This window comes from Salmo trutta, chromosome 23 (assembly GCF_901001165.1).
Source record: "Salmo trutta chromosome 23, fSalTru1.1, whole genome shotgun sequence".
Lineage (NCBI taxonomy): Eukaryota > Metazoa > Chordata > Actinopteri > Salmoniformes > Salmonidae > Salmo > Salmo trutta.
In genome coordinates, this window is record NC_042979.1 from 51,362,565 (window position 1) to 51,385,866 (window position 23,302).

General features: G+C 42.1%; 1 protein-coding gene and 1 long non-coding RNA gene across 3 annotated transcripts; one reads left to right on the forward strand and one right to left on the reverse strand.

Moving 5' to 3' along the window:
- Window positions 1-217: 217 nt before the first annotated feature.
- Window positions 218-1,434, forward strand: LOC115160201 (claudin-23-like). The gene has a single exon (XM_029710598.1). The coding sequence runs from the start codon at window positions 332-334 to the stop codon at window positions 1,130-1,132; it is 801 nt and encodes a 266-aa protein (XP_029566458.1). The 5' UTR covers window positions 218-331; the 3' UTR covers window positions 1,133-1,434.
- A 4,109-nt stretch (window positions 1,435-5,543) lies between these two features.
- Window positions 5,544-13,049, reverse strand: LOC115160202 (uncharacterized). 2 transcript variants are annotated; one of them, XR_003869029.1, is made up of 6 exons: window positions 12,839-13,049; window positions 10,073-10,176; window positions 8,593-8,913; window positions 8,437-8,497; window positions 8,161-8,215; window positions 5,544-5,795 (listed from the first exon to the last, which is right to left on the reverse strand). It is a non-coding gene; the product is annotated as an uncharacterized LOC115160202 (long non-coding RNA). The 2 variants fall into 2 exon arrangements; XR_003869028.1 differs by having other exon boundaries at window positions 10,073-10,179.
- Window positions 13,050-23,302: the final 10,253 nt, after the last annotated feature.

Here is a 23,302-nt window from a genome sequence, read left to right on the forward strand (position 1 = left end):
GTTACAATATATTTGTTTAATATAACGTGCGTGTATTTTCAAATATCATTAACTAGGCAGATATCGCATACATCATACTGAAGCCCAACATTTAGATAAAAATATTAAATTAGTCGTATCAAATTGGACGAGATTAGAAACTCTCCAAGGCAGATGCAACAGGTGCTCTTTCAAAGTGAAACCACACCCAACTTGTTATCACCGTACCACCCCCTCAGTTTCAGTCGGACAAGTTTTTAAGACAACACTCCAGACTGTCAACGTTAGTTTACTTACACTGACTAGTGCTGCTGTATCACCTTAACAAGTTAGTAACAGCAGTCCAGAAGCCATGCCGAGCCAAGCGGAGCAGTGGATCCGCACTTCGATGCGCACCCCTGGCATTTTTATCTTCGGAATGGTCCTTGCCCCTTGCGGCTGGATCCTAAACCTCACAGCGACAGTGGCTCCCAACTGGAGAACCATCAACACTATCGCCTCAATGCCGGTTGATACGTTCCTACAACAAGGCATCTGGGACATATGCAAGGTGTCCGACTCATCCCGAGTAAACCTATGTAACCAAAAGGACGACGCCTACTTCAACAACCAGATTATAGATGTCGCCCAGGGCTTGATGGTAGCGTCTCTGATATTGACTCTGATCGGGCTGGCCACGGCAACACCGGGGGTAAGGTGCTGGAAAGACCGCCCGAACTGGACAGTAGCCGGGCTGGGGGGAATGCTCATCTTTCTGTCTGGAGTCTTGACGATCATTCCTATTGCATGGTACACTTACATCCTCAAGGACATGGCCGCATCCAGCACCGACATTCGCGTCGGATACTGTATTATTTTGGGATACATCGGGGGCATCTTCGAGCTACTGGGCGGCTTGGTCATGTTCATTGGGATATGTCGTTGCTGTGGCGGTAAGAACCGCGGAGAGACGCGAGTCTCGGAGACCACAGCACGCTTCAGAAACACCAACCCCCCACCGCGCCGCATCGAGGTGCCGAGCATAGCCCGAACCCGGAGTAGCGCTAGCAGCGTCCCCTACTCTAAAGACTCCATGGAAGACGACGCGGACTTTCCCCGGGCAAAGAGCACCTCATACGGAGGAAGACGACCTGCTTATGACGTTGATCTGTGAGGACATTATGGTGAAGAGGGTCAGTTGCCATTGATACGTGTGACATGTATTCTATAGCACAACACAGCAACGTTACATATCTACCAATGAAGGACATTTACCTCTACATGTAGGCATATCGTTTTAACCATAAAACTAGACCTAATCTTGTTGTTTGGGTGAATATGATCATTTATATTTCACACTTTCGGGAATATGCTTATGATGTGGCCTATGGCATGTTTGTATTTGAAGATGTAACAGTATTTACAAATGACAATGCCAGCTCCATAGAACATGGAATACAGTGCCTTTGGACAGTATTCAGACCCCTTGACTTTTTCTACATTTTGTTTGGTAACAACCTTATTATAAAATTGATTAAATAGTTTTTTTCATCAATCTACACACACTACCCCGTAATGACAATGCAAAAACAGGCTTTTAGAAATGTTTGGTAATTTATAAAAAATAAATATCACATTTACATAAGTATTCAGACCCTTGACTCAGTTCTTTGTTGAAGCACCTTTGGCAACAATTACAGCATCGAGTCTTGGGTATCAAATCAAATGTATTTATATAGCCCTTCTTACATCAGCTGATATCTCAAAGTGCTGTACAGAAACCCAGCCTAAAACCCCAAACAGCAAGCAATGCAGGTGTAGAAGCACGGTGGCTAGGAAAAACTCCCTAGAAAGGCCAAAACCTAGGAAGAAACCTAGAGAGGAACCAGGCTATGAGGGGTGGCCAGTCCTCTTCTGGCTGTGCGGGGTGGAGATTATAACAGCACATGGCCAAGATGTTCAAATGTTCACAAATGACCAGCATGGTCAAATAATAATAATCATAGTAGTTGTCGAGGTACAACACTACAAGCTTGGTACACCTATATTTGGGGAGTTTATCCCATTTTTCTCTTCAGATCATCTCAAGTTCTGTCAGGTTGGATGGGGAGCGTTGCTGCACAGCTATCTTCAGGTCTCTCCAGAGATGTTCCATCGGGTTCAAGTCCGAGCTCTGGCTGGGCCACTCAAGGACATTCAGAGACTTGTCCCGAAGCCACTCCTGCGTTGTCTTGGCTGTGTGTTTAGCGTCGTTGTCCTGTTGGAAGGTGAACCTTCGCCCCAGGTGGAGCAGGTTTTCAACAAGGATCTCTGTACTTTGCTCCGTTCATTTTTCCCTCAATCCTGACTAGTCTCCCAGTCCCTGCTGCTGAAAAACATCCCCACAGCATGATGCTACCACCACCATGCTTCACCGTAGGGATGGATGGTGCCAGGTTTCCTCCCAACGTGACGCTTGGCATTCAGGCCAAAGATTTGAATCTTGGTTTCATCAGACCAGAGAATTTTGTTTCTCATGGTCTGAGAGTCCTTTAGGTGCCTTTTGGCAAACTCCAAGTGGGCTGTCATGTGCCTTTTACTAAGGAGTGGCTTCCATCCGGCCCCTCAACCATAAAGGCCTGATTTGTGGAGTGCTGCAGAGATGGTTGTCCTTCTGGAAGGTTCTCCTGTCTCCAGAGGAACTCCAGAGCTCTGTCAGAGTGACCATCAGGTTCTGGTCATCTCCCTGACCAAGGCCCTTCTCCCCCAATTGCTCAGTATGGCTGGGCAGCCAGCTCTAGGAAGAGTGTTGGTGGTTCCAAACTTATTTTTTATATCTTTATTTAACTAGGCAAGTCAGATAAGAACAAATTCTTATTTACAATGACAGCCTAGGAACAGTGGGTTAACTGCCTTGTTCAGGGGCAGAACAACAGATTTGTACCCTGTCAGCTCAGGGATTCAAACTTGCAACCTTATGGTTACTAGCCCAACGCTCTAACCACTAGGCTACCCTACTAGAAAAATTCTAAGAACCTGTTTTTGCTTTGTCATTATGGTGTATTGTGTGGGGATTTCTGAGGAATTGCCTTTATTTAATCAATTTAATAATAAGACTAATGTAACAGAATGTGTTAAGTCAAGGGGTCTGAATACCATATACACACCCTTAAATATTGGATGGGTCAGGATCTGTGTGCTCAAATCATTGTCGACTTGTCTAAATGCACTTTACACTCTATTCCACGAGGATAGGCTGCTCAGACTACATGTTACTTCCTACTGGAAATAATTTCATTAAGGGCTGTTTGGCCTACAAGTTATCCTACTGCTAGGCCTAGATGTTATGATCCTACTGCAAGTGATTTTATTTAGGGCTGTTAGGCCTACATGTTATCTTACTGTAGGATACAACGGGTTTTATTAAATGAACTTTTTATAGTGTTTTTGTTTAATATGTTCTATTTATTCCTACTGAGGGTTGACATGTTGAATTAACAGTTTAACGACAGTAGTTTGACTCTACAGACTGAGGTGAAGCTACAAGACAGAATAGTGAAACAGAAGTCACAGGTGTCCCATTGAATTAGAGTTGCCAGACATCCGCTAGGGTGAACACATCTAAGAGGCTGATTTTGCAGGACAGTGTACCCACACATTCATATTTTGGGGTGCTTATCACCACCAGCACCACATCCTTATCTTGTTATAAGTGCAACGTGACAGGTTGGAATGTCTCAAATTATATTAGGGCTAATATGTGACAAATGTACCTTTTTTTGTAAATTAGTGATGTTTTAATTTGTTAATAAAATGTGGGAAATTATTGTTTGGTTGCGGGACAAAGGGACAAAATGTGGGACATGATTGATTTGTCACCCTAACATCTGCTACCGCTGTTCTTGATTAAATGTTGACAGATGACATGTTTAGTGCTTTTGTAAATAGAACATTTGATACTTTCTACCAGGGGTTGTAACCGGTTCAGGGAACAGAACCGAAAACCGTAAAATACTTTTTCAAGAAACGGAACCGGGAAAGAAAGTGATCCATACTGTTCTGGAACAGAACCGTTATTTTATAAGCAAGAGAACCAGTTAACGTTATTTTACATTCCAGGCATTTGTTTCTAATCCCACAAAAAGAAAAACAAAGCTCCTATGCAAAGCCCTCACTCTGTCACTCAAACGTATTCCAGTGTCTGCCTGAAAATCTTTGTGTGAGCATGTTTAGGCTACCTGCCCCTAACCCTTCTGAAGCAGAGGCTACTGTACTGACAGTACATGCTTTTTAAAATTTATTTCACCTTTATTTAACCAGGTAGGCCAGTTGAGAACAAGTTCTCATTTACAACTGTGACCTGGCCAAGATAAAGCAAAGCAGTACGACACAAACGACAGAGTTACACATGGGATTAACAAATGTAGTCAATAACACAATAGAAAAATCGATATACAGTGTGTGCAAATGTAGTAAGACTAGGGAGGTAAGGCAATAAATAGGCCATAGTGGCAAAATAATTACAATTTAGCAATTAAACACTGGAGTGAGAGATGTGCAGAAGATTAATGTGCAAGTAGAGATACTGGGGTGCAAAAGAGCAAGAGGGTAAGTAATAATATGGGGATGAGGTAGTTGGGTGTGCTATTTAGCAGAAAGGCGGCAAAAGGAGGAGTTGGCTTTGGGGATGACCAGTGAAATATACCTGCTGGAGCACGTGCTACAGGTGGGTGTTGCTATGGTGACCAGTGAGATATACCTGCTCGGGTGGGTGTTATCATGACCAGTGAGCTGAGATAAGGCGGCGCTTTACCTAGCCTAGACTTCTAGATGACCTGGAGCCAGTGGGTCTGGCGACGAATATGTAGCGAGGGCCAGCCGACTAGAGCATACAGGTCGCAGTGGTGGGTGGTATAAGGCACTTTGGTAACAAAACGGGTGGCACTGATATAAAATATACCTGCTGGAGCACGTGCTATGGGTGGGTGCTGCTATGGTGACCAGTGAGCTGAGATAAGGCGGGGCTTTACCTTTTACAGTACAAGCTTGATTCAGAAGATATGGAGATACATATTTATTCAGCTAGAAGAGAATGGACTCACTAAGTGCTAGTTAAGGATACTATAGGCCTAGTTATCACATTTCATGTTGGATTTATTAACTACAAAAAGGTAATACTTGTTTTAATGCTGGTGCCCTTCTGGTACACTTGTCTGTCCATCACACATATAAACTAGCTTAACTGCTCTATCCGCACTGATTGAACTTATTAAATGACTAAACCAATGTTAAAAAAAAGTTGATTTGACAGGTTATAAAAAGGAACAATATACACTGATACATTTTTTGTTGTTGCTTCAAACCAATTCAGAACTTTATTTTGCTGGTCAGAAGAGTGGGACGAAACGATTGTAAAATAATTTTGGTTCCAAACCCTGCTTTCTACTCTAGTAATGCCAACAAGTTTCTTTGTTGGCCCAGTGCATGGATGTCATAAACAGGTCAAAACTAGGCCTAGTGATCTACAGGTTAGTTCTACAAAGTGTGATGGGTTCAGCAAATGTGATAAACAATCCGTTTAAAAGGATACCACTAGGAGACATTGATCACACAGAGAAGTAAACAGTGTTTTAATGTGAATTTGCCCAGGTTTAAGCATATCCAAAATTCAGATACAAGAACAAAGCTTAAAAAATACAATGGATAAAATATTTTGTTTGCAATGCGTCTACAATATTTATTCAAGAAAATAAAAGCATTTTATGGAATTAACAAGGCGGTTGTGTGATCCGAAGATCCATGACTGGACAGGCTTCCATTATGTTCTCACCAACCTCCTGAGGGAGAGACTGGAACAGCTTGAAATTAAGACATAAAAACTCACTTTAGAGTTTACAGTTACAAGAGACAATTATATCAGCGAGGGGATCAGACTTGTATACAGTGTATACTTTCAAACCTTTGAGGCCAATGAAAAGCTCCATTGGAATTCTTGTTATGTTTTGGAGAAACTGAATGTTGCCATTGCTTAGGTGTGCCTATTAGTCACTCATGAGTCAGAGATAACACTAAGTCAGGCAACACAAAATCAGTCAAACAAACCACAAGCAACACAACCACAACAAACCAATCAGGCAACACAACCCAGTCAGGCAACGGAATGCATCACCACACTAATCAGTTATAACAGCATGTATCACCATATAAACCAGACAGGCCAGGATCAGTGTGAGAAAAGCTGCTGCTCGTCGAGGCTTTGGTTTCCAAGAATAAAAAGTATAAAGTTAGTCAGTATAAAGACGTAACCAAAAAAAACAATCCTTTATACGTGTAGTCCCACCATATATGGATTTATATTAGTACCACAGCATAGTTGTTTATATAAGTAGTCCTATTGAATAGTAGTTAACACTAGTAGTACTAGCGCATGTAGTTTATATGAATAGTACTACAGTATATAGTTGGTAATATATATAGTACTACAGTATATAGTTGGTAATATATAGTACTACAGTATATAGTTGGTAATATATATATATAGTACTACAGTATATAGTTGGTAATATAAATAGCACTAAAGTATTTAGTTGCTCGTATTAATAGTACTACAGTATATAGTTGTTTATATGAATAGTACTTCAGAATACAGTAGTCGTGTATATAAGGTAATCATACATTTAGTTGTTTATATGAATAGTACTACAATATATAGTTTACATGAAGAGTACTTAAGTATATAGTTGTTTACATGAGTACTACAGTATGTAGTTGTTTATATGAAGAGTACTACAGTATATAGTTATTTATACATGTACCAGGGATGGAGCCAATGAAAAGGCCAAGCTCTGATGTTGGACAGTAAACTTCACTTTGATCTAAGGCACTCAGCAGCACAATAGGGATAGTCATGCAATCATAAATCATAAATATGCAAGACGAAACCTGTTTTGAAGAACACTACAGCCTGTATAGAACAGTGTTTATTGTCAAACCTCAATCCCCAGCGGATGCTTTCTGTTGCCAATGAAAAACACTGTTGGACTGACTGGTTTACCAGCGTTGAAATTCCTGTCATGTTTTGGAGAAAATGTGTTAAATGTCTCCACTCCTTAAGTGTGCCTTTCAATCACTTGTCCTGAGTCAGATAACACTACCAGTCAGGCCAGGCTCTAAAGGAGGTAAGCCAGTCAGGCCAGGCTCTAAAGGAGGTAAGCCAGTCAGGCCAGGCTCTAAAGGAAAAAAGCCAGTCAGGCCAGGCTCTAAAGGAGGTAAGCCAGTCAGGCCAGGCTCAAACGGAAGGAAAGGATCCTACAAAAAATTACATGTTGAGAAATGTAATTTTGATGTAACCTTTAATTTTTGGGTTTAACTAGGCAAGTCAGTTGAGAACAAATTATTATTTACAATGACGGCCTACCCCGGCCAAACTCTAACCCGGACAACGCTGGGCCAATTGTGCGCCGCCCTATGGTACTCCTAATCACAGTCGGTTGTGATACAGCCTGGAATCGAACCAGGGTCTGTAGTGACACCTTTAGCACTGAGATGCAGTGCCTTAGACCGCTGCGCCACTCTGGAGTAACGACTTTTCAAATAAGTCACGTTACACGTTATGTTCGCTGGCAGTTTGTTAGCAATGCTAGCCTTACGAACTGCATAGCATATTATTACAGCAGTTGCTTGTAGGTTACCGTATGTTAGCAAGCTACTAATACATCAAACTTAAATATTAACTATATGCTATCTAACTATCCAACATTTATTGACTTGATTATTCTTTGCTTAGCTAAGTGGTATAGTCTTTGTGGGTTCTCAATGAAGTCGTAAAATGTCTAGCTAGTAATTTGTTAGCTATGCTAACAAGAAGTTGCATAGCAACAGCATCAACTACCGAAAGACAGGCGAAGCGCTAGTACAATCAACTGAAAGGATACCGGTCATTTACAGATATACTAAAATCAACAAACAGTATATAGTATGTAATATACACTTAAGTATGTAGTATACAGTTTGTTAGTATTCGAACACAGCTATAGCCAAAAAACAGTCCTTACTTTATACGAGTAGTACTACCATATATGGTTTTCTATTAGTACCACAGCATAGTTGTTTATATTAGAAGTCATATGGTATAGTAAACACTAGCTTATGTAGTTCATATGAAGAGTACTACAGTATATAGTTGTTAATATAAATAGTACTACAGTATATAATTGTTTATACCGGGGATAAAGCCTGATGAAGGGGATGTGCTCTGATGTTGGACCGTCAACCAAACCTACAAGAAGAGTGTGACAACGTCATTAAAATCACAGAACAGATTTTCAATTCACTAGGCATGTCAAACACTTAATAAACTTAAACATTTATACAAATTGTTTTAACTAGTGTAAATAACATCGAACCAGTTTTTTTCTTAACATGAAATTCATGTTTGTGGCATGAGTTATGGTTCAGTTATTGCTAATTATTGTGTGAGAATGTGGTTGAATGTCCTACCTTGAGTATGTGCTACAGAACATCTCTCTCTAAACCACTAGAATCCTTGGCTGCAGCTTTCCTATAACGACACAAACATTAGCACAAGTGTTCCAAGTATGTTCAGTTGGCTGTATTTATATTTAATTATGATGACAATAATTCTATAGTTACCACCTTTTGACCTTGACCCTCTGCCTGACGAAAGCAATGAGGAAGGAGAGGATGAGGATGCCAACGATAAAGGCCAATACCCCCAGGGTGAGCGGAACACTGATTGCCTCATTGACACTCTCATGGCAGAACTCTCCTCTGTACCCCAGGATACACTCACAGGTGGTGGCCTGTCCCTGTGCCACACAGTGACCATGTCCTTTACACAGCTGGGCAGCACAGGACTGGAGGTCCAGACCACGCACCACACCATCGTCCAGGTGGAGGGTTACGGTGGGAGAGATAGCCATGACGTCGGCTGAGCCTCAGGTCACAACAGGGTAGCTGAGGATGGAGCAAAGATCTAAAGCCTTAACATACCTCTAATATGTGTTCTAATGTAATACATACAGTACCATCTATTTATTTTTTATTTTAGCTTTATTTAACTAGGAAAGTCAGTTAAGAACAAATTCTTATTTTCGATGACGGCCTTGGAACAGCGGGTTAACTGTCATAGTTCAGGGGCAGAACGACAGATTTGTACCTTGTCAGCTCGGGGATTTGAACTAGTCCAACGCTCTAACCACTAGGCTACGCTGCCGCCCCTATACCATGTGTTCTAATGTAATAGATACAGTATGTATAGTAACATCTATACCATCTATACCATGTGTTCTAATGTAATACATACAGTATGTATAGTAACATCTATACCATGTGTTCTGTAATACATACAGTATGTATAGTAACATCTATATCATGTGTCCTAATGTAATACATACAGTATGTATAGTAACATCTATACCATGTGTTCTAATGTAATACATACAGTATGTATAGTATCATCTATAGCATGTGTTCTAATGTAATACATACAGTATGTATACTAACATCTATAGCATCTATACCATGTGTTCTGTAATACATACAGTATGTATAGTAACATCTATACCATGTGTTCTAATGTAATACATACAGTATGTATAGTAACATCTAAACCATGTGTTATAAAATGTCTAAAAACCCGTTTTCGCTTTGTCATTTGAGTATTGTGTGTAGATAGATTTATTTTTTAAATTCAATTTTAGAATAAGGCTGTAACTTAAAATGTGGAAAAAGGGTCTGAATACTTTTCGAACACACTGTATCCTCATTATTGCTGAGCAGACAGCTAGACTAGAAGACGTTAATGTAGTTACGGCTGAGCAGACAGCTAGACTAGAACACATGTGTGCTTATGGCTGAGCAGAAAGCTAGATATGAATACAGATATATGTAGCAGGGCAGACAGCAAGACTATAAGACAGATGTAGCTATGGCTGATCAGACATCTAGATTCAAAGACCGATGTAGCCTAGTTATGCTTGAGCAGCATCCAGTCAATCAGGTTCAACAGGATCACAGACCTTAAACAATGCCTCCAGGTGAGAAACTGAAAACACCCAAGGCAGGAATGGTGGAGAACATTACATACCAACACATCTCTAAAAGGTGTACTTACTAGTATCAGAGTGTAGAGAAGACTAACCAATCAGGGCGTAGAGAATGCTTCTTTAAAAGAGGATTCCTTGGTTTAATCTGGGATATGCATCTGAATGTAAACTGCTGCTATAGAGGTGTTCAGAGAGACAGAAAAACTTTCTTTAACAAAATAAATCAGGAACAGGAAGGAGACGAGCCCTAACCCAAGCTCTGTGAATACCTGAAAACAGGAACTATCCGCTCAGCTAGAGCTAACTACCCCTCCCTGCTGGGAGCCAGTCACACAGTCACAGAAACACTCACTGAACTGCTGCAGAGAAAACAGGCTGCCTGTGTAAAGACAGTCTAATTCTGATCTTTATTTCACTAATTGGTCTTTTGACCAATCAGATAAGCTCTGAAAAAGATCTGATGTGATTGGTCAAAAGAACAATTAGTGGAGAAAAAAAGAATCAGACTGCCTGTGTAAAGGCAGCCACAGGAACAAACTCATACAAATTTATGCTGAAAAAAAATTGAAATTAGGTGCAAATGTGCAGTTGAGAGCTAGAACATTCAATCGTCAATCAGTTTCTGGGCAGTTCCTTCTACTGGTACTCGATACTGCTCTGGTTCGGCCACTGTGTAGAGTGAGACTTGCGCGTGTTTCATGACCTAATATTGCTGTCTAAGGGTCTTATGTTGTCTGATTAATCAGGCTGTAATACACAATTCAGCAGTGGTGTAAAGGCACCCCGTTGTCATACTGGAGTAAAGATACCTTCTTAATAGTAAATGACTCAAGTAAAAGTCACCCAGAAAAATACTACTTGAGTAAAAGTCTAAAAGTATTTGGTTTTAAATATACTGAAGTATCAAAAGTAAATGTAATTGCAAAAATATACTTAAGTATCAAAAGTATAAATTATTTCAAATTCCTTATAACAAGCAAACAGCACCATCTTTCATATATATATATATATATATAGCCATAAGTACACTCTGAAAATGTAACGAGTACTTTTGGGCGACAGCGAAAATGTATGGAGTAAAAAGTACATTATTTTCTTTAGGAATGTAGTTTAGTAAAAGTTGTCAAAAATAGAAATAGTAAAGTACAGACACCCAAAAAAACTACTTAGGTAGTAGTTTAAAGTACTTTACACCAGTGCAATTCATTGGTTTCATACATCCTGAACCATCGGAGTGCAAAATCCTGTAAATGTTCCTTTCAAGCCAGAATGTTGAATACATTTCATTTAAAACGTACTCCACCGGTTGTTTGTGTGGTTGTTTGTGTGGTTGGTCCTTCAGCTGCTTGAAATTAGAATAGTATTGTTAACCAGACTTTTAGAGAGATGGTATGTTTGGCATTGCCAGCTGAATGTGAGGAAACCGCTAATTCAAAATATTCAGTATGTGGTTCGGTTACTTTCGGCTATTGTTTACATATTACGCAAGTGTTTTTGTCATGTGCGTCAGAATGAAAACACACACCGGAAATATATGCTGACCAAAACATATACTTAAAGGCTCTAAAAAAAAATTGGGTGAACAATACTTTCTTGTGAATCCTCAAATTTCGAGCAGCTGAAGGACAAACCGCACAGACAACAGGTAGAGTAAATTGATATGAAATTGTATTCAACATTCACACAATTTTGCACTTCAAGGTTTCAGACTGTGTACAGTATACCAATTCATTGTGCATTACAGCCTGATTAGTCATTTTGCACTCCAATGGTCTCATGAAGTTATCAGGAACGCGGTACTAGGCCTTAACTGGTCTGTAACCTGATTTAAAATGTGCATCTTTCGCTAGGTTTCCATCCAAAAAGGTGACAGATTTGTATTAAAATATTATAAAACCCACAAAGAAATATGCACATTTTCTTAACAGTGGTGGTTCCAAACTGACTTGATAAAAATCTGTGCATTATGTAGTGCACACAAAGTAATTTTTCATTTAAGTTTATCTACCGAATAAAAAAAATAAATGGAATGTGTTTGCATCACATTTTCAACTCTACCGATAGATTTGTCCCAACTGTTGCGTTAAATAACCAATGTGCCTACACTGGTCTTGACAACTGAGCTACTTCCCTGTAGCTCAGTTGGTAGAGCATGGTGTTTGCAACGCCAGGGTTGTGGGTTCGATTCCCACGGGGGGCCAGTACAGAAAAAAAACATGTATGAAATGAAAAGAAATGTATGCATTCACTACTGTAAGTCGCTCTGGATAAGAGCGTCTGCTAAATGACTAAAATGTAAAAATGTAAAATGCAGTTTAGCCAACAGGTAGCTGATACAGTATGGGTAGGCGGTGCGGGTTGGCTAGTCTACATGTTATGGAGAAGAGCGAGAATATTTGTATTTGTCAAACGGCAGTCACACATCGATCATCATGTCAGCAGAAGACCCTCGATATTCATTGTAAAGGAGCATCAAGATGCACTTTCACCACCCTGTTAAATTCATAACAATTGATTCCATCTGTTGCCTAATAAACTGCATGGTTTCCTGAGTTGTAGTGGGAGGACCACACACCATATCAGGTTACTCCAAGTTTACTTCGATATGAAAGCATTTCCACCGCCATTTCTCGCATAATTCATTTTACCAACACAAAAAGATCACAATGTCGAACAAGAAAATTCTGTCGGCATTTTATAAATTGTACCGAAACTTCCTGTTTCCATCACAGCGTTTTTTTAATACTGTATGACTACTCGTATAACAACTGTGGTTGACGTGAGAAATCAGGACCGTGTATTATATACATGTGCTCAGGAGATCGCAAACTTACCGAGTTCAGGGCCAGCTCTTGACCACTTGGTCGTTGACAAAATAAATATGCACAATAAAAAAATATTTTTAAAAAGCTACTAGATCAGAAGACAGCCATAACTAGGCTAAATCTAACCCTAATTAAAGACGTTAACGAATACAAACAAACAAGCAATGGCTAGTTGAAAGGCGTCTGGCCACTTCTCTCTTCCAGACTGCCAACCAATCCTGAGTGCTCACACCTGAGTAATTATCAAGACTTCCTGGAAGAGCACATCACCTAAACTGGTTTCTGCTGCCCCCTGGGGATTTTTATTTACTTGACTTAACCTTTATTTAATGAGGCATGGTAGTGTAGGGTGTTGTCTGTACAAGTTAGAGACAAACTAATGTTAGGTTTAATTGATATACTTATTTCATCTCTGCTATAGGCTCATTTTACTATGTGACTATGCTTATACATGAGTCATTCAATATGGCAGCCTTAGCCTCTAGGTTAGAAAAACAGGCCAGCAACTGGAGGTTTGCCTGTTCTGAATCCCAGTGCTGACAGAGGAAAAAAATATGTCAGGAAGTGAGCCTGCAACCGTAGGGTTGTTGGCATCAATATCTCAGGTGCCACCTAATGCCCATGTTCCATTTAGCAAGGAACTTAAAAAACTGCTAATTGTGTGCTGCAATGTGGCTGCCCTCTGCTCCAGCAATTAATGCAAACACCTTTATGGTAAATATGATGTTCGTATATACGGGGTCGCTGTGTCACCACGCAGGGCAGACAGAGAACTGAGTTTCACATCCTTTGCTTTTCATTAAATACTCTGACAGAGATAGTTCCCACTCAATGCTGGCCTGTCAGAGGGAGGATGAGTGTGGTTTAAACTTACTCATCCTATCGTTGGTGTGCAGGTTGGTCCCAACCTCGAGACGCCTCCTGTTGCCGGGCGTAGTTATCTTTGGCAGTCGATTTATCTTGTGACTGCACAATGCACAGTTCTCTAAAACCCTGACACCCCTCCGCATATACATTTCACCCATATCCTGCCCTTATCTTTTAACAAGCTCTTCCATATCCCTGATTTACAGCATCTGCATTCTTTCCATATGACTCAACATCCCATGAGCCCCTTCCTCTCACACAGCAGTATACTCTTATCATATAGAGTATAAACTTAATATTATAGCATAGCTTCTTTGTTATATTATATAGGTTATGCAAACAAATAGTTGGTCAAACCCTAACAGATGGCAGGCCTAAGTCATCATGTCTAGCCCTCTACCAATATCCCTGCTTGTTTAAATCTTAGAATGCTACCACTAACTATTAGCCTTACTTGCCACTCACTATGGCGTTTATACTATATAGCAATCCAAAGCCCTTTGCATGCTAGGATTCATTATATATACCCTGTATACCTGTGTAGCTCAGTTGGTAGAGCATGGCACTTGCAATGCCAGAGTTGTGGGTTTGATTCCCAAGGGGAACCAGTATGAAAATGTATGGACTTCACATTAACCTCTTTCTCCCCAATTGGTAGTTAGTCTTGTCCCATCGCTGCAACTCCCCTACGGAATCTGGGGAGGGGAAGGTCGAGAGCCATGTGTCCTCTGAAACACGACCCTGCCAAGACGCACTGCTCGCTTAACCCAGAAGCCAGCCGCACCAATGTGTTGGAGGAAACACCGTCCAACTAGCGACCGAAGTCAGTTTGTAGGCGACTGGCCCGCTAGAGTGCGATGAAACAAGGAAATCCTGGCCAGCCAAACCCTCACCTAACCCGGACAACGCTGGGCCAACTGTGCGCTGCCTCATGTGTCTCCCGGTCACGGCCGGCTGCAAGACAGCCTGGGATCGAACCCGGGTCTGTAGTGACACATCAAGCACTGCGATAGTGCTTTAGACCACTGCGCCACTCCGGAGGCCTTGGCTATCCCTTCTAATGTATTGACTTGTCTGGAAGTACGATGGCGCCGGAGGGGAGGGCTGCCGTCTTATCGGCTCTTAACCAACCATGCTATTTTGTTAGTTTTTTCGCGTTGTTCGTAACTTCTTTTGTACATAATGTTGCTGCTACCGTCTCTTATGACCGAAAAGAGCTTCTGGACATCAGAACTGCAATTGCTCACCTAAAACTGGACGAAGAGTTCTTCTTCAATAAGGCGGACGGGAGGGATATACTACTAGACACCCATCCAGGCCCAGATCCATGTAATTCGCTGGAGAAGGAAACAGATTTTGTGGAAAAAGATCAGGATGCCTTGCGAGGATCAGGCAACGAGTGGCTAATCTGGCCTTGCCTTCCGTCCTGCTAGCTAATGTTAAATCGCTGGAAAATAAATGGGACGAGCTGAAAGCACGTATAACCTACCAACAGGACATTAAAAGCTGTAATATCTTATGTTTCACCGAGCCGTGGCTGAACGACGACATTAATAACATACAGCTGGTGGGTTATACACTATCGGCAGGATAGAACAGCAGCCTCTGGTAAGACACGGGGCAGGTGCCTATGCATATATGTCAACTAAAGCTGGTGCACGATATCTAAGGAAGTCTCGAGGTTTTGCTCGATTGGTAGAGTATCTCATGATAAGCTGTAGACCACACTATCTGTATTTTTCGTAGCTGTCTACATACCACCACAGACCGATGCTGGCACTAACACCGAGTTCAAAGAGCTATATACCGCAATAAGCAAACAGGAAAATGCTCATCAAGGCGGCGCTCCTAGTGGCCGGGGACTTTAATGCAGGGAAACTTAAATCAGTTTTACCTCATTTCTATCAGCATGTTAAATGTGCAACCAGAGGAAAAATAATTCTAGACCACCTTTACTCCACACACAGAGACACGTACAAAGCTCTCCCTCGCCCTCCATTTGGCAAGTCTGGCCAGAATTCTATCCTCCCGAACCCTGCTTACAAGCAAAAATTAAAGCAGGAAGCACCAGTGACTCGGTCTATAAAAGAAGTGGTCAGATAAAGCAGATGCTAAACTAGAGGACTGTTTTTCTAGCACAGACTGGAATATGTTCAGGGATTTTTCCGTTGGCATTGAGGAGTACACCACATCAGTCACTGGCTTCATCAATAAGTGCATTGAGGACATCGTCCCCACAGTGACTGTACGTACTGTACATATCCCAACCAGAAGCCATGGATTACAGGCAACATTCTCACTGAGCTAAAGGGTAGAGCTGCCGCTTTCAAGGAGCGGGACTCTAACCCAGAAGCTTATAAAAAATCCTGCTATGCCCAACGACAAACCATCAAAACAGGCAAAGCGTCAATACAGGGCTATGATTGGATCGTACTACACCGGCTCAGACGCACGTCTGATGTGACAGGGCTGGCAAACTATTACAGACTACAAAGGGAAGCACAGCTGCGAGCTGCCCAGTGACACAAGCCTACCAGACAAGCTAAATCACTTCTATGCTCGCTTTGAGGCAAGTAACAGTGAAACATGCATAAGAGCATCATCTGTTCCGGATGACTGATCACGCTCTCCGCAGCCGATGTATAACAGGTCAACATTCACAAGGCCGCAGGGCCAGACGGATTACCAGGTCGTGTACTCCGAGCGTGCGCTGAGCAACTGTCTTCACTGACATTCAACCTCTCCCTGTCTGAGTCTGTAATAGCACCATGTTTCAAGCAGACCACCATAGTCCCTGTGCCCAAGAACACTAAGGTAACCTGCCTAAATGACTACCGACCCATACCACTCACGTCTTTAGCCATGAAGTGCTTTGAAAGGCTGGTCATGGCTCACATCAACACCATTATCCCAGAAACCCTAGACCCACTCCAATTTCCATAATGCCCCAACAGATCCACAGATGATGCAAACTCTATTGCACTCCACACTGCCCTTTTCCACCTGGACAAAAGGAACACCTACGTAAGAATGCTATTCATTGACTACAACTCAGCATTCAAAGCTCATCACTAAGCTAAGGACCCTGGGACTAAACACCTTCCTCTGCAACTGGATCCTGGACTTCCTGATGGGCCGTCCCCAGGTGGTAAGTGTAGGTAACAACGTCTGCCACACTGATAAGCCATAAGACTCCTGAAGAGCTAATCAAATGGCTAACCAGACTATTGGCATGGTCTCCCCCATCCCCTCGTCTCATCCCTTCTTTTACACTACTGCTACTCTGTTTATTTACCTATTTTTACTCAACTTATTTTTTTTAAACTGCATTGTTGGTTAAGTAAGCATTTCACTAAGGTCTACACCGGTTGTATTCGGCGCATGTGACAAATACAATTTGATTACCAGACACACCACCTCTTCTATTACCAGACATTATCGTTTTGTATTTCGATTTTTTATTTGACTTATTGATAATTGAACTGAAATATTGAGGGAGCTAACAGAGTGTGTGACAGATACAATTATCTTTTAACACAGTGTTTAAACAGTCAGAACACAACGTTTAAATAACAATGTCATGACGTTGGACTGATGGGGGAGGTTTTTGACCCCCATAAATACCTTTCCCCTTTTTCCTCTCTCTACTCTACCGATGTGACTCTAGTAAAGCCTTTGTTAACATTGAGAGTCTGGTGACATCGAAAGATGGGGAAACAACCATATTTCGGTAATCCAAGCAGTTGAAAATATGCGTTGGGACTTAATGAATATGATGTCAGTTCAGTTGGCGTCTGAGACATGATTACTGATGATAGGACGACAAACTATCTTGGAAAGTCTACACATTCTAGTTATCAGATTCACATGGAATTGTTGTGAAATTTAAATGTTGAAATGTGAAACTATTTGTGAGACGATTACATGTAATTTTAGCTCCTAAATGAGAGAATTGGTTTTCATGAGTGAACTATGCTCAACTCAGAGGCCCCGCCCATGAGAACAGACACTGGTTGTAAAATATTAAACACGGCCCTCTCTCCCAATCCTATATAAGCCCCTTAACGAAAATGTAACTTTCTGTTCCAAGGATGTGAGTGCTTACCATCCCCGCGTTGAAAGGACAAAGACCACCTACAGAACTAAGCCAACCTCAGCAAGAACCTAGCGAAATTAGCATCGAATTTCAATGGGAAGGCGACAACCTACACGCCGGAAGGATGAATTTCAACTATACCAGCCAGAATATAGCATGAGCTTAAAGTATGGCAACTTGGTATGAACTTTGAACTCTTATTCACAAAAAAAGTGATACCTCCTAGCCGTTGCGTTAGCGCAGCAACTGTAGATGTGGGCTAAGAGAGGACGGACAGAGTATTTGTCCTACCACACGACGACGGTAATACCAAGTATCCATTCTACCACCGGACATTCTTCAAAGAACAACCCGGCCTCCCATCTACGACCAACCGATCGAAGCGCAGCTCAGAGTAAATATTTATTGCATTTTCCTTTTCCAAATGGGACGTTATTTAGAATGCATAAGATTCTGTATTTACCATAGAGTAGCTGCCTACATAGCTTCTCCCTTTGTTCCTCAGTCTTCCCGCTCTTGCATTCAAAACCCAACCCCCCTTTCTTTGTGTACCCAGCCGTCATATCTGTTCCGTCCACTAAGGACGTTTTCCTTTATGACATAATTTGTAATCAATGTATGATACATTCTGTGTATATGTAATTCTGTGCGATTTAGGTATTTATTAAATAAATAATTAAACCAAATGTATTGCTGATTCAACTTGTTAGCCAGGGTTCGTGAAGATAACCAAGAATTTACAACTTTCAGATGAGACTAAATAAGTTGACGATTAAATATTGACTGCTATTGATGTAAAAGATTACCAGGTCTTTAAGAGTTTATTCGGAAGATAACAGCTCTATAAACATTCTTTACTGGTAACTTTTGGAACTCCTATGTCTGCATTCTGAATGGATGGATTACTGAACTCAATGACGCCTACTAAATGGACTATTTGGGATATAGAGATGGACTTTATCGAACAAAACGACCATTTATTGTGTTCCTGGGACTCTTGTGATTGCGATCAAAGGAAGATCTTCAAAGGTAAGCGACTTATTTTGTCGCTATTTGGCATTTTGTGACGCCTGTGCTTGTTTGGAAAATATGTTGTGGGGCGCTGACCTCAGATAATCGAATGCTGTGCTTTCACCGTAAAGCCTTTTTGAAATCCAACGATGCAGTTAGATTGCCAAGATTCTAAGCAAAATAATCATGAATGACACTTGAATTATCATGAAGGTTAAATATTATGTTTTCTGTATTTTGAATTTGGCGCTCTGCTTTTTCACCGGATGTTGTCGAGGTGGGTCACTAGCGGGCCCCCTGCGCCATTAAGGAATATTGGAATATTATTGCAATTTTACGTTAAAAATACCATAAAGATTGATTTTAAACAGCGTTTGACATGCTTCTAAGTACGGTAATGGAACATTGACTTCTCATCTAGTTCCGCACTCGCGTGTTATGCCTTTGTATAAGTGATCTGTATGCACGGACAAAACGGAGGTATTTGGACATAAATATGGATTTTTTGCAACAAAAACAAAATTTCTTGTGGAAGTAGCAGTCCTGGGAGTGCATTCTGATGAAGATCAGCAAAGGTAAGAGAATATTTCTAATACTAATTCTGAGTTTAGGTTGCCCCGAACTTGGCGGGTGTCTGTATAGCTCACCGTGATGGCTGAGCTATGTACTCAGAATATTGAAAAATATGCTTTCTCCGTAAAGCTATTTTAAAATCTGACAGCGGTTGCATCCAGGGGTAGTCTATCTATAATTCTTTAAATAATTGTTAGATATTTTGTCAACGTTTATGATGAGAATTTTTGTAAATTGATGTGCACATTCACCGGTCTGTTTTGATGGGAATACATTTTCTGAACGTCACGCTCCAATGTAAAATGCCGTTTTTGGATATAAATATTAACTTTATCGAACAAAACATACATGTATTGTGTAACAATGTCCTAAGAGTGTCATCTGATGAAGATCGTCAAAGGTTATTGCTTCATTTAGCTGTGTTTTGGGTTTTATTGACACATGTCCTTGCTTGGAAAATGGCTGTGTGATTATTTTTGTCTATGTACTCTCCTAACAATCTAATGTTTTGCTTTCGCTGTAAAGCCTTTTTGCCCCGACCACCTAGTTAATTACAGTTACACGATTAATCAGTTTAATCGCGTAATAATAATTAGAGAGTTATTTGATGAACATGTCTTCCGTTTTAATGATGCCAAAGACACGACAACGCACAGAATGAGCTGTATGGCATTCTCATGCTGGAGGGTCACGTCAGGATTAGCCTGCAGGAAGGGTATCACGAGGGAGGAGGATGTCTTCCCTGTAACGCACAGCGTTGAGATTGCCTGCAATGACAACAAGCTCAGTCCGATGATGCTGTGACACACCGCCCCAGACCATGACTGACCCTCCACCTCCAAATCGATCCCGCTCCAGAGTAGAGGCCTCGGTGTAACGCTCATTCCACTATGTACGAATCCGACCATCACCCCTGGTAAGACAAAACCGCAACTCGTCAGTGAAGAGCACTTTTTGCCAGTCCTGTCTTGTCCAGCGACGGTGGGTTTGTGCCCATAGGCGACGTTGTTGCTGGTGATGTCTGGTGAGGACCTGCCTTACAACAGGTCTACAAGCCCTCAGTCCAGCCTCTCTCAGCCTATTGCGGACAGTCTGAGCACTGATGGAGGGATCCTGGTGTAATTTGGTCAATTGTTGCCATCCTGTACCTGTCCCGAAGGTGTGATGTTCGGATGTACCGATCCTGTGCAGGTGTTACACGTGGTCTGCCACTGCGAGGATGATCAGCTGTCCGTCCTGTCTCCCTGTAGCGCCGTCTTAAGCGTCTCACAGTACGGACATGCCAATTTATTGCCCTGGCCACATCTGCAGTCCTCATGCCTCCTTGCAGCATGCCTAAGGCATGTTCATGCAGATGAGCAGGGACCCTGGGCATCTTTCTTTTGGTGTTTTCAGAGTCAGTAGAAAGGCCTCTTTAGTGTCCTAAATTTTCATAACTGTGACCTTAAAAGCTGTTAGTGTCTTAACGACCGTTCCACAGGTGCATGTTCATTAGACCCACTCCAATTTGCTTACCACCCCAATAGGTTCACAGACAACGCAATCACACTGCCCTAACCCATCTGGACAAGAGGAATACCTATGTAAGAATGCTGTTCGACTACAGCTCAGCATTTAACACCATAGAACCCTCCAAACTCATCATTAAGCTTGAGACCCTGGGTCTCGACCCCGCCCTGTGCAACTGGGTCCTGGACTTCCTGACGGCCACCCCCAGGTGGTGAGGGTATGTAACATCCCCACCTCGCTGATCCTCAACACTGGGGCCCCACATGGGTGCGTTCTCAGCCCTCTCCTGTACTCCTTGTTCACCCATGACTGTGTGGCCATGCACGCCTCCAACTCAATCATCAAGTTCGCAGACGACACTACAGTGGTAGGCTTGATTACCAACAACGATGAGATGGTCTACTTGGAGGAGGTGAGGGCCCTCGGAGTGTGGTTTCAGGAAAATAACCTCACACTCATCAACAAAACAAAGAGGATGATCATGGACTTTAGGAAACAGCAGACGGAGGAGCCCCCTATCCACGGGACAGTAGTGGAGAAGGTGGGAAGTTAAGTTCCTCGGCGTACACAACACGGACAAACTGAAATGGTCCACCCACACAGACAGCGTGGTGAAGGTGCAGCAGCGCCTCTTCAACATTAGGAGGCTGAAGAAATTCGGCTTGTCACCACAAACACACTTTTACAGATGCACAATCGAGAGCATCCCCGCCTGGTACGGCAACTGCTCCGCCCATAACCGGAAGACTCTCCAGAGGGTAGTGAGCTCTGCACAACGCATCACTGGGGCAAAATACCTGCCCTCCAGGACACCTACACCACCCGATGTCACAGGAAGGCCAAAAAGATCATCAAGGACCCGAGCCACTTCTTGTTCACCCACCTATCATCCAGAGGGCGAGGTCAGTACAGGTGCATCAAAGCAGGGACTGAGAGACAGCTTCTATCTCAAGGCCATCAGACTGTTAAACAGCCATCACTAACATTGAGTGGCTGCTGCCAACATACTGACTCATCTCTAGCCACTTTAATAATGAAAAATTGTTGTAATAATTGTATCACTAGCCACATTAAACAATGGCACTTTATATGTTTACATACCCTACATTTCTCATATGTATATACTGTACTCTATACCATCTACTGCATCTTGCCTGTGCCGTTCGGCCATCGCTCATTCATATATTTTTAACATTCTTATTCATGCCTTACATTTACGTCATTTAGCAGACGCTCATATCCAGAGCGACTTACAAATTGGTGCATTCACCATTCCTTTACACTTGTGTGTGTATATAAGGTAGTTGTGAAATTGTTAGGTTAGATTACTTGTTAGATATTACTGCATGGTCGGAACTAGAAGCACAAGCATTTCGCTACACTCGCATTAACATCTGCTAACCATGTGTTCGTGACAAATAACATTTGATTTTAAAACGGACAACCCACAGCTACGCCATCTTGGAATTCAATTCCCAAAGATTACTTGATTTCCATTGGGCTGTCGATTATTGTTTTTATGTCCGTTGGTGGGTGTGAGTACCTATGCTGTTTGTTTTGGCTTTCGTACCATTGTGGATTGCACAAGTTGAGGCAGCTTGGGGTAAAGTTGAGGCAGCTTGCACTGGAAAGGAAGTAGAGGGGGCATCGATGGGATAGCCAATGAGGACAAAGAATTCAACCGGCTCTTCAACAGCCCACCACACCTGCTTCTCTAAATGGTCAGTCACTCCATTGGCGCAGCTTCTTTAAATGGTCAGTCACTCCATTGGAGCCGCTTCTCTAAATGGTCAGTCACTCCATTGGAGCCGCTTCTCTAAATGGTCAGTCACTCCATTGGAGCCGCTTCTCTAAATGGTCAGTCACTCCATTGGAGCCAGCTCTGGCACTGGTCCTCCTTTGTCATGCTGCTATAAAGCTTACAAAAACCCACCACATCTTGGCAGTGGTTAGGAGAATTCCCTGAACAGTCCATGATGTTCCTCTGGACACAGCATGGTCCTTGGTGTAATACTTCAGTCATTATCATGACTAAGCTTAGCTACATGCTGTATTGCTATTAGCCTTCACTGAGAACAGAAACGGGAATATTACAGACATTACTTCCTGTTTCAATGCCGTGTGTGTGTGCCTGTCTGTGGTAATGAACTTGAACGGTGCATCTGTCTCCTGCTGGTCATTCAACGTCCACTAAATCGGGGTGCCCGGACAGTAGTACCTATATTTAAACCGTCCCCGCTTTCGAGACCACCACCAGTTGGTGGCGCTGTTTCATTGTCCATCCATGTGCCTCACACTTAACCCCCATAACAGGTTTATGACCACAAATTTTCATAATGCGGCCAGGAAACGGGTCTACAGGGCTGTGATGTTCAGCTACATGTGATGTCTGAGAAAATAAAACACCATGAGGTTTA

Bases quoted from the DNA above. Each gene is read 5' to 3' on its own strand.
- LOC115160201 (XM_029710598.1), top strand. From the start codon at position 332: ATGCCGAGCCAAGCGGAGCAGTGGATCCGCACTTCGATGCGCACCCCT.